The 18054-nt window shown below is 45.8% G+C and overlaps 1 protein-coding gene across 6 annotated transcripts in view; it reads right to left on the reverse strand.

The window, feature by feature from the left end:
• The window catches only part of LOC139265897 (lisH domain-containing protein ARMC9), a 182921-nt gene that overhangs the window by 71777 nt on the left and 93090 nt on the right, over positions 1–18054 (reverse strand). For 4 of the 6 annotated variants that reach the window (XM_070883456.1, XM_070883457.1, XM_070883458.1 and 1 more), the window contains exons 11-12: positions 14797–14835; positions 11775–11812 (exon numbers count right to left, since the gene is read on the reverse strand). In XM_070883456.1, the coding sequence (XP_070739557.1) occupies positions 11775–11812; positions 14797–14835 (77 nt within the window). The remainder of the gene's footprint in view (positions 1–11774; positions 11813–14796; positions 14836–18054) is intronic. The other 2 variants (XM_070883460.1, XM_070883459.1) reach the window with 1 other exon arrangement.

Genomic DNA, 18054 nt, shown 5'->3' on the forward strand with positions numbered 1-18054 from the left:
AGAATGTATAATGCAGGCTTGACTATGTGTGATCAGAGCCAAGGTGTCATGTATACCGGTAGGACACTGTCAAAGGACATTGGGTCCTACAGGGACCATACTAATGCCAATGGAATCCCTCTGTGGGAGACCCCCAGGTCCAGCAGGTTACGTGACCATGTAGCCTGGACCGTTGGAACAAATGTGATGCCCCTTGCAGGACACACACACAAGCAGTGGGAGCAGACCCACTACAGGGACAGTGGTCAATGGGCAGCCCAGCCACCACCAATGGCAACTGGCACCAGCCCAGCCCTACAGCCCTTGGCCACCAGGCCAACACCAGAAGCATGAGGCCAATACCGTCCAGATTCCCTGGCAAACCCTGGGATGACCTGAGTCTCATCCCCATTGGTGGACAAAGGGCCCACCCAGTCTTGTGGCCCTGCCCACCACCCCACAACTATCCACATCACAGTGTATACACACCACCCACTGCTGCCGTGGCTACCTCCCCGAGGGATCCCACAACAGTAACACCCACTTGGTTTGTGTGTGAGGGAGGAGAAACGTACGAGGCCAGCCTCAAGCACAGGAGTCACACCTGGCAACCACACAACCCTCACCACAACCTCCCATAGCCCACCACTGATCACCTCCCCTGGTCATGACAACTAAGATATGAAAAATGCTCAGGGGGGAGTATTGTTGTGTATGCATGCCTGTTTACTGTGTGATGTCTGTAACACTGTATGCAACATTGAATGTATCCCTTGTACTGTACACACCTTACCGGTACACTAGAGGGTGCTGTTGCTGGAGATCCAGGGGTTGCCTGCACACGGCAGGTAACCCAGTATAAAAAGGAACACACAGCTTGTTGTTGACACTCAGGAGTTGCTAATAAAGGACTGTAAGTCTGCAGAGTTTAAGCACCATACCCTGCCTCGTGGAGTCATTACTACATAGAAACATAGAAAATAGGTGCAGGAGTAGGCCATTCGGCCCTTGGAGCCTGCACCGCCATTCAATAAGTTCATAGCTGAACAAGCAACTTCAGTACCCCATTCCTGCTTTCTCTCCATACCCCTTGATCCCCGCCACCCCGCCTCCTTTTCCTTTCTGTCTATCCTTCCCAAATGTTGAATACCCTTGGATGTTGAGTTCCCAGCTATGGTCACCCTGGAGCCATGTCTCCGTGATGCCAACCACATCGTATCTGTTAACTGCTATCTGCACAGTTAATTCGTCCACCTTATTCCGAATGCTCCTCGCATTGCATTGAGACACAGAGCCTTCAGGCTTGCCTTTTTAACACACTTTGACCCTTTAGAATTTTGCTGCAAAGTGGCCCTTTTTGTTTTCTGCCCTCCACTTTTACTCATCCCCTTTCTGTCTTTTGCTTCTGTCTCCATTTTGTTTCCCTCTGTCTCCCTGCATTGATTCCCATCTCCCTGCCATATTAGTTTAACTCCTCCCCAACAGTACTAGCAAACACTCCTAGGACATTGGTTCCGGTCCTGTCTAGGTGCAGACCGTCCGGTTTGTACTGGTCCCACCTCCCCAGAACCGGTTCCAATGCCCCAGGAATTTGAATCCCTCCCTGCTGCACCACTGCTCAAGCCACGTATTCATCTGAGCTATCCTACGATTCCTACTCTGACTAGCATGTGGCACTGGTAGCAATCCCGAGATTACTACTTTTGAGGTCCTACCTTTTAATTTAGCTCCTAGCTCCTTAAATTCGTTTCGTAGGACCTCATCCCTTTTTTTACCTATATCATTAGTACCAATTTGTACCACGACAACTGGCTGTTCACCCTCCCTTTTCAGAATGTCCTGCACCCGCTCCAAGACATCCTTGACCCTTGCACCAGGGAGGCAACATACCATCCTGGAGTCTCGGTTGCGGCCGCAGAAACGCCCATCTATTCCCCTTACAATTGAATCCCCTATCACTATCGCTCTCCCACTCTTTTTCCTGCCCTCCTGTGCAGCAGAGCCAGCTACGGTGCCATGAACTTGGCTGCTGTTGCTCCCCCCTTATGAGTCATTTCCCTCAACAGTACTCAAAGCGGTGTATCTGTTTTGCAGGGGGATGACCACAGGGGACCCCTGCACTACCTTCCTTGCAATGCTCTTCCTGCTGGTCTTCCATTCCCTATCTGGCTGTGGACCCTTTCCCTACGGTAAGACCAACCCACTAAACGTGCTATTCACGTCATTCTCAGCATCGTGGATGCTCCAGAGTGAATCCACCTTCAGGCGTCCCTGATTTCCCACATAGTACAGAAGGAGCATAACACGTGTCCGAGCTCTCCTGCCATGACTTAACCCTTAGATTAACTTAAATTGGCAACAACAATGCTAAAAGTTACTCACTGTTATAGAAGAGAAAAAAGAAAAACTACTTACCAATCACCAGCCAATCACTTACCGCCTTGGCTGTGACGTCACCTTTCTATTTCTTTCTACTACTTTTTTGCCCTCTCCCTGTAGCTGCACAAGCTGGGCCTTGATAGGCCTCTCGCCGACCCCGGACTCACGCCTCTCCGACGCACCTCCCCACCTCATGGGCTTTTTAGGCCTCTCGCCGACCCTGGACTCAGCGACGAACCTCCCGACTGCTGAACTCGCGGCCTTTATAGGCCTCTCCGATCCCCGGACTCACGCCTCTCCGACGCACCTCTCGACCTTTTGTAGGTCTCTCGCCGACCCTGGACTCACGTCTCTCTGACGCACCTCCCGTCGCCTCTCGCGGTCTTTTGTAGGCCTCTCTCCGACCCCGGACTCACGTCTCGTCGACGCACCTCCCGACGCCTCTCGCGGCCTTTTGTAGGCCTCTCTCCGACCCCGGACACACGTCTCTCCGACGCACCTCCCGACGCCTCTCGCGGCCTTTTGTAGGCCTCTCTCCGACCCCGGACTCACGTCTCTCCGACGCACCTCCCGACACCTCTCGCGGCCTTTTGTAGGCCTCTCTCCAACCCTAAAGGTGCCTACATACTCTACAGTAACTAAGTCAGTTACGCAGGCGCTGATCGCAGGGGGAAAACATGCAAAAAAAATGGCGCAAATGACCGGGAAAAATTGAGCCCATGGTTTGTTGAAGATATAAAAATAACAAAACATGCATCAATTCACCAACTCTTAAAAGTATAAAACCTGTATCAGTACCCATGACATAAAACTTATACATGAGGTTTTATGCAACCACCATGGAGCCTCCAGCTTCCATGCCAATGGGCTCAAAACAACTACTGTAATAGTAACACATTGCTCAAGAATCGTCTAATACTCTTTGAAGTTCAAACTTGAGATACAGAAGATCAAAAGATGATTTCCACATTTGATCAAAGTTTATCAAGTTAGTGATAGTATCCTGAATTCCACCTAGATGACAAACCCAAATCAATTTAAATATGTTACTAAGCTCTTTGTTTTCCAAATAAAGTAAGCAGTCTGTATTAAGTGGTTTCTATTTACTTTGCAATCAAAACATATTTGTATATGAATACGCCCAAGTAAATATATAAAGCCATGGATATTGTGTATATGTGTATTCAGCTCAACTGCCTGTTACAGCAAACATTTAAAGTAGCAACCACATCTCAAAACAAGACATTAAGCGTCAGCCTTGGTTCAGTGGTAGCACTCTCATCCATAAGTCAGAAGGTCATGGGTTCCAGCCCCACGCTAGAGACTGGGGCACATCATTAAACTGAAACTTCATTGAAGGACTGAGAGAGTGCTTCACGATTGGAGATGCCATCTTCTGGATAAGACATTAAATGGAGGCTCCTTGTGCTCTCTCAGATAGATTAATGCTACTACGCGAAGAAAAGCAGAAGAGTTCTCCTGGTGTCCTAGCCAACGATTATCCTTCAACCAACATCACTAAAACAGATTATCTGATAATTTATCTCATTGCTGTTAGAGAGACCTTGCTATGCGCAAAATGTCTGTTGCATTTCGCTACGTAATTACAGTGACTACATTATTAGTGACTCAGTCGTGGGAAGTCACTGCCTGGTTTTCAGCATCGGCGGCTTCTTCTGCAGTAGTGCGGCCTCTTCCTCTGGTACATCGATCTTGGTGGAGCGAGAGGAAGAGAGAGCTCTTTCTACAAGCTGCAAGCTCCAAGCTTCACTCCAAGCGAGGAAACCAACTGTGTGTGTAGTGGGAGCAGCGCGAGCTGGTGCAGGAGGACCAAGGTCCAAGTCGGTGATTGGAGCGTGGGCAGATACAGCAGGAGCGGCGAGGTTGGGGCAAAGGAGCGGCGAGAGATTGTAGAGGGATGTGATCGAGCCGCAGGAGAGGCGCGAGTTCAGGGCCCAGAAGAGGCGAGGGACCAGGGGCAGCACGGACCAGCCCACACTGCGATATGTGTGCATACTAGGCCCGTGCAGCATAGCTGATCTCCAGTCGTCTTGGTTAACCCTTGCCACTGGACCAAGACCTAGCTTTGTCAAGCCCGTGTGGTGGCTGGTTTGCAACGGCCACCCCACATTAAAAAAATCCACGCACGGGCATCTTCCACCCTTCAGGATGTAGTTCAGGATCTGGAATATTAGGTCCTTCATTGAATCACCTGTGAACTCATCCCCTTTTTGGCATGGAAGCAAGTCATACTTGTTTCGAGGGACTGCCTATGATATTACAGTGACTAAGATTTAAAAGTACTTAATTAACTGCAAAGTGCTTTTGGATGTCTTGAGGTTGTGAAAGGTACTATATAAATAAATGCAAGTTCTTTTTTATTTAAAAACTAAATTTTAGGATTTGAAACACAACTGATCTCTCTATCAATCACAATAACCATGTAATCAGATTCTGGTCACTGACAGTGGGGGAAAAAGTCCCTCAAAGTGTTTCCCTGACAGCTACAGCAAGAACTGTGGGAAGGGAGAGAAAAATTTGTTTTATAATCATAATTAAGAAAAAGAAGTTTTGAAGAGAGGCGTAAAAGATAAATAAAGTATTTGGGCACAAATTTCGGATCCGTAGCACCCATTTTTACAAGTGCTTTTTGAGGTCCAAAATGGCGTCCGAGGTGCGCACACACTTCTGGTCCAAGTCGCACCGAACGCCATATGTGTTAGTGCGTGCAGTGAGCATCCGCCAGAGGAATGCAGAGGAAGCAGGTCATGAAGTCAATCATCGTGTAATGCCGATTTGACACCAGCGCTGCCATTTTAGAGCTCAACGCTCCAGCTAATGCCATCGTTTCAGCTCGACCAGCTGAACACGCATTCAGCGGCACGAAGGACCCCCTGCCAATGCTATTTAAAGGCATCATCAACTACTTTCAAGTTAGTGGCTGATTGAATTCTACTGACTGTTGATAAGTGTTTGGTGATCTCTAGAGTTCTTTAAAGTTGCTAAAATCTACAGGGAGAGGTGTGGCAGGTGCTGAAGGACTTTGTCCTGACTTCAAGGCTTCTGTACAAGCCATTTGCTCCCAGACATGGGTGCAGTCGTAGGCATTACCCTTGGAATACAGCATGACTGGGAAAATGATGAGGCGATATAGAGCAGGGCAAGTTGCTTGAAGGAGGAGGAGCAACAAGGGTAGAAGGGCTCTTAGCAGGAGGCCATATATGCCCAGGGCAATCAGAGAGCAATTCTCCTACCTGCCCCTCAGCGAGGAAGTGTGTGTGAGATGGATGCGCTTCTGTAAGGATGTCATCACTGAAATCTGCCACCTGCTACAGCCACAACTTCAATCTTAGGGCAGTGCAAGGACCACATTGCCAGTGGCTGTGAAGGTGACCGTGGCAATGAATCTTTGTGTGTCTGTCTCCTTCCAGGCTGGAGCTGGAGATATTCGCAACATCTCGCAGTTTGCCATCCACTGTTGCGTAAGGGAGGTCAATGAAGCTCAGTATTCAAAGAGAGCTGACGACATTTCATTCTCTCTTGACATAGATTAGCAGGCGGAAATAGCACACGGTTTTGCTAGGACTGCAGGCTTCCCCATAGTGTCATCATCATCATAGGCAGTCCCTCAAAATCGAGGAAGACTTGCTTCCACTCTTAGCATGAGTTCTTAGGTGGCTGTACAGTCCAATACGAGAACCACAATCTCTGTCACAGGTGGGACAGATAGTCGTTGAGGGAAAGGGTGGGGAGGGAGCCTGGTTTGTTGCACGCTCCTTCCGCTGCCTGCGCTTGATTTCTGCATGCTCTCGGCGACGATACTCGAGGAGCTCAGCGCCCTCCCGAATGCACTTCCTCCACTTATGGTGGTCTATGGCCAAGGACTCCCAGATGTCAGTGGGGATGTCGCACTTTATCAGGGAGGCTTTGAGGGTGTCCTTGTAACGTTCCTCTGCCCGCCTTTGGCTCGTTTGCCGTGGACGAGTTCCGAGTAGAGCGCTTGCTTTGGGAGTCTCATGTCTTGTGGCCTAACCAGCAGAGTGCGGTCAGTGCTTCAATGCTGGGGATGTTGGCCTGGACGAGGACGCTAATGTTTGTGCATCTGTCCTCCCAGGGGATTTGCAAGATCTTGCTGAGACATCGCTGGTGGTATTTCTCTAGCGACTTGAGGTATCTGCTGTACATGGTCCTCGTCTCTGAGCCATACAGGAGGGCGGGTAGTACTACGGCCCTGTAGGCCATGAGCTTGGTGACCGTTTTGAGGGACTGGTCTTCAAACACTCTTTTCCTCAGGTGGCCGAAGGCTGCACTGGCGCACTAGAGGCAATGCCTGCTCTTGTTGATAGGAGGATCCCTAAATAGGGGAAGTGATCCGCGTTGTCCAGGGCCACGCCATGGATCTTGATGTCTGGGGGGACAGTGCTGTGCGGCGAGGACAGGCTGTAGGGTGCCATAGTGTAGGGTGCCATTGAATGTTGCTTTGCGGGCACCACATATCAACTCTGAGATGTACTGCAACCGGAAGGGATTCCACTCCTCAATGTCCAGCTGGTGTGCAACCACAGCAAGTGATTTATTCAAGTCACTGCCTGGTATCCTGGCAGCAGTAATGATGCCATAATTCTGCAGCAGTCAGCTGTGTCATCTACATTTGAACCTCCACAAAAAAACAAAGGCTGGCCACTGGGTGACAAGGTCGATTCGCTGATAACATAGCGTATGACTCCAGTACGCAATCCACGCACACGTGTACAGCATATGCATACAGTGAGAGCCATGCTGCCACACAAAATGTGATAGAGCAGACCATTGGCATGTTGAAACAACACTTCCACTGCTTGGACCACTCTGGAGGAGCCCTGCAGTACTCGGCAGAGTGCGTGTCAAGATTCATGGTGCACAACCTTGCCATCATAACATAAGAACATAAGAAATAGAAACAGGAGTCGGCCATACGGCCCCTCAAGCCTGCTCCGCCATTCAATATCATGGCTGATCTAATCATGGACTCAGCTCCACTTCCCTGCCCGCTCCCCATAACCCCTTATCCCCTTATCATTTAAGAAACTGTCTATTTCGGTCTTAAATTTATTCAATGTCCCAGCTTCCACAGTCTCTGAGGCAGTGAATTCCACAGACTTACAACCCTCAGAGAAGAAATTTCTCCTCATCTCTGTTTTAAATGGGCGGCCCCTTATTCTAAGATCATGCCCTCTAGTTCTAGTCTCCCCCATCAATGGAAACATCCTCTCTGCATCCACCTTGTCAAGCCCCCTCATAATCTTATACGTTTCGATAAGATCACCTCTCATTCTTCTGAACTCCAATGAGTAGAGGCCCAATCTACTCGACCTTTCCTCATAAGTCATCCCTCATTCCCGGAATCAACCTAGTGAACCTTCTCTGAACTGCCTCCAAAGCAAGTATATCCTTTCGTAAATATGGAAACCAAAACTGCACGCAGTATTCCAGATGTGGCCTCACCAATACCTTATATAGCTGTAGTAAGACTTCCCTACTTTTATACTCCATCCCCATGAGGGCACAGCCCCTGCCACCAGCTATATGGCGAACAGCTCTGGAGCGGGAGTTGCAGGAGGAGGAGGAAGGCAACCTGGACAGCCCCTTTCTGGCCGGATTGTCCGTGAACAACTCATCCGACTACTATATCAGTAAACGCAACCCCAGTTCCCCATTCACCAACAGTCCCACACCGTACCTTCCCTCTGTCACTGAGCCTCACAGCGCCTGCTTGGCCACAATGCAAAACTAAAAGACAACAAAAAATAAACATTCCAAACCAAATTTATAGATCAAAGCATACAAACGTAAAATAATCACCTCTATTCATTCCTTTAGTGCCTGTCTGCTGTGTGACTTTGCCTGTCTTAGTGCTCCTTCGCAGTGTTACCCAGTGGCTGGAGCATGGCTGGTGTAAGGCTGCTGACTTTCAGTGGGGGGGGGGGGCGGGGGGGGGGAACTGTAAATGGCCTTGGAGGATGACCTTGAGCAGCTCTGGACCTAGAAGGACCACTTCAGACTGCACCATCTCGCATGGACGGCAGCAGTCTGGGCTGTCTGGCAGTCGGGCAACAACAAGGGCACTGACGGAGTGGGAGTGGTGGGCGGACGAATGCTGGCATCCTGAGAGAGGACCGCAAGTTCGTGCTCCACGGAGACGCTGCCACTCCCCCGGGACAGTGCCTCAGCAATCCTAGTAATATGTTGGAGGAGAGATTGCTCGACTACTGTGACATCCTGCAAGCCCCTTTGAACACTGGTACCCATAGCCATGATGACAGCAGTCTGAGCTTGCATGGTAGCAAGCTGAGCTTGCACGACGACAGCAAGCTGACCGTGTATGAAAGTAGTCTGAGGTTCCACTGTAGCATTCAGATGTTGGGTGGCTGCTGCTTGTGCTGCAATGGAAGCTGAGACATCGGCCATCAGATGCTGCATCATGGTTGGGCCCACAAGTATGCTAATGGGGGTGGCCACCACTTTCATGCTGGAAAGGGTAGGTTCCAAGTTTTGCTCAAAGCTCTGTGCAAAGTTGGTGCCGGACTCCGCCATGCTCCTTGACATTGCACACAGCCTTTCTGGCAGGCCTGCCAATGTACCAAGCAATTCATTGTGCATACCCATCAGCATTCTTCTGTAGCCTGCATGATTGAAGAACTCATCTGAGTTCTCTGCAGCAGAACTTGTTTTGCGACCTCTCCCCGCAGGGAGCTGGCACCTGCCCTGGCTGCAGGCAACTCGTGCCCGGTGTCTCACAACATACAGATCCCGTCTCTATACTACATTATGCGCAGTGTCAGTATCTGAGCTGGTGGCTGTGTGTGAAATTGAGTGACAGTGTGTTTCTTCATCATCAATGTCTTGTTGCTCTTCCACCTTTTGCTCCTCCACCACTGCCTGGCCAGATAGCAGTTCTTGGGTCTCTGAAAGGAGAAAGGCACAAGGGTAAGGTTGTGGTGAGGGGAGGCGGGAAAGCAAGAGGTGCATGCTTACACCATGTGCAACTTGTAAATCAGAAGAGATTGTGGGATGAGGGGGAAGTGGAATGTGAGAAGGAGGATTAGGTATGGGGATACCGTTATCTTCTTTGGTTTCAGCCCCGGCGCTGGCCACGGCCTCAGAAATGGCCACTCCAATGATTGAAAGCACTGTCTCCTCCATGGGGGTTAGGACATGCAGACTTCACCGTCTCACACCGGTTAGCTTCTGTTGCCTCTGGTTGTGCACCACCTTGTCCTGCGAGAGAGGGAAGTGTGTCAGTGAGTGTGGTGCAATCTGTTTGGGTATTGTGGCTGTCATAGTTGAATAGCTGGCAGTGTGTGCAAGGTGAGAAATATGGGTGTGAGGCTTGCAGCAGTGCTTAGTGTGTGAGGGTGAGGTGTAGCTGTGAATGTGAGGTACGAGTACTAATTCATAGAGATTGCTGGTAGATGGGGGTGTGGTGCAGTTCATAGAATAGAATCATCGAATGGTTATAGCACAGAAGGAGGCCATTCAGCCCATCGAGCCGATGCCGGCTCTCTGCAAGAGCACTTCTGCTAGTCCCACTCACCCCTGCCCTTTCCCCACAGCCTTCCATTTTTTTTCCCTTCAGGTATTTATCCAATTCTTTTTTGAAAGCCACGATTGAGTTTTCGCCCACCAGCCTTTCAGGCAGTGTATTCCAGATCCTAACCACTCGCTGTGTAAAAAGGTTTTCCCTCATGTCGCCGTTAGTTCTTTTGCCAATCACCTTAAATCTGGTTCTCGACTCTTCTGCCAATGGTAACAGTTTATCGCTATCTACTCTGTCTAACCCATCATGATTTTGAACACATCTATCACATCTCTTCTCAATCTTCTCTGCTCTAGTCTATCCACATAACTGAAGTTCCTCATCCCTGGAACCATTCTCTTAAATCTTTTCTGTATCCTCTCTAAGGCCTTCACATCCTTCCTAAAGTGCGGTGCCCAGAATTAGACACAATGCTCCAATTGAGGCTGAACCAGTGTTTTATACAGGTTCATCATAACTTGTTTGCTTTTGTACGCTATGCCTCTATTTATGAAGCCCAGGATCACGTATGCTTTTTTAACTACTTTCTCAATCTGCCCTGCCACCTTCAATGATTTGTGCACATACATCCCCAGGTCTCTCAGTTCCTGCACCTTCTTTAGAATTGTACCCTTTAGTTTATATTGCCTCTCCTCGTTTTTCCTACCAAAATGTATCACTTTGCACTTTTCTGTGTTAAATTTCATCTGCCATGCATCTGCCCATTCCATCAGACTGCCTATGTCTTCTTGAAGTCGATCACTATCCTCCTCACTGCTCACTGTACTTCCAAGTGTTGTGTCATCTACAAAGTTGTCCTGCCACCTTCAACGATTTGCGCACATATACCCCCAGGTCTCTCTGTTCATGCACCCTCTTTAGAATTGTATCCTTTAGAATAGAACAGTTAGTGGGATATGGCTTTGAAGATGAATTCACTAACCTTGAGCACTTGTGTGAGATCACTGAACTTTTTGCAGCACTGTATCCAGGTCCTCGGGGCTTGAATCCTGGCATTGACTGCCACAGCTATCTAGTCTCACTGCCTTCTGAGCATTTGTCTGGCTGATCTCCTGGTCCCCTGTGGATACAGCACTTCTCTCCTCCTTTACACCTCCTCCACTAAAACCTCTATGGCAGCATCCAAGAATCTTGGAGCACGCTCTCTCCCATACTGTGCCATAATTCAGTCTTTTTCCATGTCAGGGTAACTTGTACAAGGACTTCCACCACCTGTTCCAGCCACAATGCACCTCTCCTTGCAGGCTGGCTTTAAGTAGTGCAGGCTCGCTTTAACTCGTGCTAGCCTCTCACAATTTTGGGCCACCTGCTAAGGCGTGCAGCCACTCAACTCAATTTAGCGCTGGTGGTATGTTACAATCATGGTAATGAGCAGGAAGCAGGAAGTTGGTGTGCTGCATGCATCACACTGAATGGACGCAGGGTAATTGTTTGTCGCGACCCCCACACCTATTTTTGGGGGCTGTCCAATTTCGTTCCCCTTGTATCTTAAGCAAATACTGCAAACCCACAATGGAACCACAGAGAACAAACACTATAACGGGAGAGAACAAACTTGCATCTTAAGTAATCTTTGTAAGGTGGTAGGCAAATTACAAATAGTACACTTGTGAGGTCCCTATCTTTCAGTGTCAAAGGTATGTAAATGTTTTGAATGAGATAGTAATGTTTACTGCTTCAGTTACAGCCATGGACAAGCCAGAGACACATCTAGGCTGAAGCAGTAATGCAATAAACATCAAAGCTGCACTTCATGTCTGGACTGTATATGAACAACACCACAGGAGATGTACTAGTATAAGAAAAGATTCTAACTTGAAAACATTTAACAGTCACTTACGTAGTAGGAACTATGGATGCTCTCAGCATAGATGATGCCTATTTTAAAAGAAATTTAAAGAACATTGTTTAAATGCATTGGTTTAATTATAATTGGGTCATTCATACAGCATCTATGAATGCATTTGGAAGACAAAAATCAGCAGATACCCGATGGCAACACCGTTGGAGATTATAGTATTTTTTGCTTTTCATTAGTAGAGCTTATTGTTGCTTGTAGAGATTACATGCACTGCACATAATGACAAGCAAGGTAAGACGTAACCAGAACTTCATGCTAAGATCACATCATACACTGTTTGTAAATAGCCCAGGAAAGTGAATGCATAAGTTTGAAACCATGTGTTCTAAAACATAGAAGAAATACAGGCTGAACAATTGCATCAAAAGATTAACAGAAAATGTTCTTGAATGTAAAAACTTGCAAGAGAGATGCATTAAACATATAAAACAACGCAGCAGAAATGGGTTTTGAATCAATTAATGTTTCCTTCTTTACATATACTGTCATTGTGAAATTTAGCTCTCAAATATTATGGTCTAGATTTTGTGGTCAGTGGCGAATAAATGGCCCGAGCCATTTATTACACTTGCACTTGCCCAAAGATTTTCTGATTACCTCCCATTAGTTCTACCGCAAAATCTAGGCCTATGATTTGATATTATAAATCTTTATGATTTAATCACAGAAATCAGTTGTAAGAATTGTTTTTTTAACAATACTTTGTAATTGTAGAGAAATCTGCACAACTAGCCTACAGTGGAATCTGCTTCTAGTGATCACTACTTAAAGTGAACATTGGATATGATGTTTAAATTATGTTTGCCATTTGTATTAACCCTGTGTTAACTTGGTTGGTTGCACTCAACAGTTTTGTACTGGAATCCCTATTGGTTTACATTTTATGATTTGCTTTCTACCCAACTGCCACCTTCTGAAATAGTTTCAGGGTGTCAGTGAGCAGCAGTGGTGAAGAGGTGAGGGAATACTGATATTCACCAACATATTGAACAGCTGTTATGGTGCGAGGGTCGATGGAGCGCCTCCTCCGTTACGGATGCCCCCAAAAGTTCGTCAACATCCTCCGCCTGCTCCACGACAACATGCAGGCCGTGATCATTACCAACGGATTCATTACAGACCCAAGCCACGTCTGGACCAGGGTCAAACAGGGCTGCGTCAACGCCCCAACCCTCTTCTCAATCTTCCTCACTGCCATGCTCCACCTCATTGTCAACAAGCTCCCCGCTGGAGTGGAACTAAACTACAGAACCAGTGGGAACCTGTTCAACCTTCACTGTCTCCAGGCCAGGTCCAAGACCATCCTAACCTCTGTCGTCAAATTACAGTACACGGACAACGCCTACGTCTGCGCACATACAGAGGCTGAACTCCAGGACATAGTCGACATATTTACTGAGGCAAACAAAAGCATGAGCCTTACGCTAAACATCCGTAAGACAAAGGTCCTCCACCAGCCTGTCCTCGCAGCACAGCACTGCCCCCCCAGTCATCAAGATCCACGGCACGGCCCTGGACCATTTCCCATACCTCAGGAGCCTCTTATCAACAAGAGCAAACATTGACAACGAGATTCAACACCGCCTCCAGTGTGCCAGTGCAGCCTTCGGCCGCCTGAGGAAAAGAATGTTCGAAGACCAGGCCCTCAAATCTACCACCAAGCTCATGGTCTACAGGGCTGTAATAATACCCGCCCTCCTGTATGGTTCAGAGACATGGACCATGTACGGTAGGCATCTCAAGTCGCTGGAGAAATACCACCAACGATTTCTCCGCAAGATCCTACAAATCCCCTGGGAGGACAGCCGCACCAACATTAGTGTCCTTGACCAGGCCAACATCCTCAGTATTGAAGCACTGACCACATTTGATCAGCTCCGCTGGGCAGGCCACATTGTCCGCATGCCAGACACAAGACTCTCAAAGCAAGTGCTCTACTCGTAACTCCTTCACAGCAAACGAGCCAAAGGTGGGCAGAGGAAACGTTACAAGGACACCCGCAAAGCCCCACTGACACCTGGGAGTCCCTGGCTAAAGACTGCCCTAAGTAGAGGAAGTGTATCTGGGAGGGCGCCGAGCACCTTGAGTCTCATCGCCGAGAGCATGCAGAAATCAAGCGCAGGCAGCGTCAAACCTGTCCCACCCTCCCTTACTCTCAACCTTCTGAAACAGTTTCAGGGTGTCAGTGGGCAGCAGTGGTGAAGAGGTGAGGGAATACTGATATTCACCAACATATTGAACAGCTGTTATGGCGCGAGGGTTGATTGAGCGCCTCCTCCATTCCGGATGCCCTCAAAAGTATCTGTCCCACCTGTGACAGGGACTGTGGTTCTCGTATTGGACTGTTCAGCCACCTAAGGACTCATTTTAAGAGTGGAAGCAAGTCTTCCTCGATTCCGAGGGACTGCCTATGATGATGATGCATGATGCAGTACTCAGATTGTTAATACTATAAAAAGTTATTCCGGTCATTAATTTCAACTCAAACCCAGCTGTTTGAAGTGCCAATAAGCCTTGAGCAGGACTCCAAGAGTACTGTTTTTAAATTGTGTAAAAAGGAATGGAACAATATAATAGCCCTAAAATTGTTTTAATGGTCGTGACATTTAAGTAATGTAGCAGGATGAGAAATTGAGTGGCTGTTTAGTGGTCAGCTGCTTTAAGTGGCTGTGAATGTTAAGCACTATTGTTCAGCAATACAATACAATCTATAGTGCATTGGAATCATGGGATAGCTACCTTCACCTATATTGCTCAGTTGGTCATGTTACTATCTGAGCTGCTGAGGACTATTGATCACTATTACCAGATTCTACTGTATTTTGGATAATTTTTTCAATACACTGTTTTTTTAAAGAAAGACAGTTATGTAACTATTTCCAATTCAGAAAGCATAATATGTTGTGTATATAGCATGAAAAATGTATCATTGATGGAAAAAGACGAAAGGGGAGGACAGGGACAGGCATTCAGAAGGCTAGAAAGAATTTTAGAAACTCACAGATCTTTCACTGTTAAAAGGATTCTTAATGTAAACATCCTTTGTTGGATAGATAACCAGACAATAAAATAGAAAACATTCACAGAAGTTAGAAAACTTACAAAAAATAAAGCAAATCTAATAATATAAATATTTAAAAGCAAGTACAACATCTAGATTTTAACCTTTTGTCTCCACCAGACAAAAAGGTCTTTGTGGTGGAAGTGTCCAGTTGAAGGCAAAAGATTGAAGTCTAAATGCAGACCAAAAAACTAAAACCTCAAGTATATGGTTTAAAATAAATTTCCTTTAAAAGTCATCTTAAATTAACAAGTTACAAAATAAAATGTAAATAAGTTGTTTAGATTTTATCTATCATCAGGATAATTATAGCAAGAAAAATAAGTGACTCAATAGGAAGTTCTCAGTAAAAGAAAACAAATAATTATTATACAGCTATAATTCTTAGACTTCATATTAGAAATGTTTAATATCAAGTGAGTTTAACGGTACAATAAAAAAGGTGGAAAGTGTAATTTCAAAAACAGTGAATAGTGGCAAAACTGTGTGCAAAATTGGAGATACCTTTGTCAATGGAAGCAGTGGTTGCTTGATTTGAACAATGAGATCAAGGTATACAAGTGGATACATGATCCATCAGGAGGAACATGGTCAGCATAATTCAAAAGTATGTTATTTTGTGCTTAAATATTTCAAGAATTTCACCAAAACAGAAATTATTTTCTCAGTCATAATTTTGTATCACTGAGCTTGATTGAATGTAGCAAAGTTGAGCTTAGATAATGTTCCATGATGATTAGTAATTACTGTAAACTCTTTCATGTTAAGATTAAAAATTAAATTATAAGGTGCCAACACTGTCCCAAAATCTACATGATAAACTGTAAAAAGTATCGATCAATTACATGCAGTAACAAGTGTACTCAATAAACTACTAGATACGTGCACTATGAAAATATTGTGGTACTATATTCCATTTATCTAGCAAACGAGTTTTGAAATTAAAACACAAGTAGACTTAAGTCATCCACTGAAGAAATTATGGATATAAAAAAGTTATTTATATATACATAAATACATAATTGTGTTTTTTTTAATTATTTGTTCCTGGGATGTGGGCGTTGCTGGCAAGGCTGGCATTTATTGCCCATCCCTATTTGCCCTTGAGAAGGTGGCGGTGGTGAGCTACCTTCTTGAACCACTGCAGTCCATGTGGTGAAGATACTCCCACAGTGACTTTGTCGTATAGTACCATTTGTTTTTTTTTTAAATAACTTGCAGTTAGAGAAAGTCCTGAAACCACACTTTTAAAGTAGGAGTTAAGAATCTCTATCCATGTTTATAAACACTTTATTTACCCAGACTGAGAAGTATTTGTTGAACTTTAGCTGAGAAAATCAAGTCTCATTGCTACCTCTTTCATGTCTATGTTTATAAGATAATGAGGATACTACTCATTTTACTCAGATATTTCATTCGTGCACCGTGTCAAAGACCACACCCATAAACAAGCCTTCACTTTCAATGAGCCATATACTCAATATCTGGTAATGTAGCAAACCCGCAGGGGGGGGGTCAAACAAAAGCTTTTGTCACCGTACATAATTTACTGGGTATGTCACAAACTTCAGGAAAATTTGGGCCATTATTTCCACGTATCAATGAAACAATGCTGAAAACACAGGTAAAATGTAAAAATTGCCCTAATGAAAATAACTTCAATTCATCTAATTATCTAGAAGACCTCCTTACATGTCTTTCAGAAGTAGCAGCTTATCTGATAGAACATGATCCAGCCATCAAGAACAAGTGCCTCTTTAAAACATACTTTCTGTTTATTTTTTATTCATTCTCGGGATATGGGTCTAGCTAGCAATTGCGGCATTTATTACTCATCCCCAGATGCCCTAGAGAAGGTGATGGTGGGTCTTCTTTAACAGTTGCATTGTCGAGGTTAATACATCTGAGTGGCTTGCTAAGCCACTTCAGAGGGTAGTTAAGGGTCAACCACAGGATTGAATAAGGATAGCAGATTTACTTCCCTAAAGGACATTAGTAAACTAGTTGTTTCTTTTTCAACAATCCAACAGCTTTTAACCTTTTAATTCCAGATTTTCTTTCAAGCCGTATCAAATTCTCAAACTGCCATGGTGGGATGTTGTAATGTATGCACCTGTGAGTATGCTCACAAGTTTGTAGAGCTGTTGAGTTGGGAGAGGCTTAACCAGCCACGTGAGCTCACAAGACTCAATAAAACCCCAGCCAGTTGGGTTTAGGGGATCCACAATGAGGCAGGTGGTTGTGAGCTTGGTGGATGAACTGATAATGTGTAGTGTGATTAATAAACCTTTTGCTAATAAACCAACTAGTTCTTAATAGCAATGTGTTGTTATGAATTGTTAAGCAAAGAACCCATGAAACAAATACATTACCGATGTGACTTAATATTCTATGGTTTATTAGTCCAGACCTCTGGATTACAAATCCAGCAACATAACCACTACACCACTGTATTACACAGAAGGTGTTGTATGTCTATTTAGGATAATACATGGACTGCGGTAAATGTATTATAACACTGCACCAGACACCTGAGCACATAATCTAGGCTGTCACTTCAGCAACAACTTATATTTATATAGCGCCTTTAACGTAATAAAATATCCCAAAGCGCTTCACTGGAGTGTTATCAAAACAATTTTCACACTGCTATATAAGGAGATGCTAGGACAGATGAGAAAAAGCTGGGCCAAAGAGGTAGGTTTTAAGGAGCATCTTAAAAGAGGAAAGAGAAGTGGAGAGATGGAGATATTTTGGGGAGGGAATTCCAGAGCTTAGGACCAGGCAATTGAAGGCACGCCATCAATGGTGGAGCATTTAAAATCGGGGATGTTCAAAAGTCCAGAATATGCGCAGCATAGAGATCTAGGGGGATTATAAGGCCGGAGGAGATTACAGAGAAAAGGAGGGGCAAGTCCATGGAGGGTTTTGAAAATAAGGATGAGAATTTTAAAATCGAGGCATTGCTTAACTGGGAGCAAATATAGGTCAGCGAGCACAGGGGAGATGGGTGAGCGGGACTTGGTGCGAGTTAGGATCCGGGCGGCAGAGTTTTGGATGACCTCAAGTTTATGGAGGGTAGAACTAGGGAGGCCAGTCAGGAGTGCATTGGAATAGTCAAGTCTCGAGGTAACAAAGACATGGATGAGGGTTTAGCAGCAGATAAGCAGAGGCAAGGGCAGAGACGGGCGATGTTAC

The sequence above is a fragment of the Pristiophorus japonicus genome, chromosome 6, assembly GCF_044704955.1.
Source record: "Pristiophorus japonicus isolate sPriJap1 chromosome 6, sPriJap1.hap1, whole genome shotgun sequence".
Classification (NCBI taxonomy): domain Eukaryota; kingdom Metazoa; phylum Chordata; class Chondrichthyes; family Pristiophoridae; genus Pristiophorus; species Pristiophorus japonicus.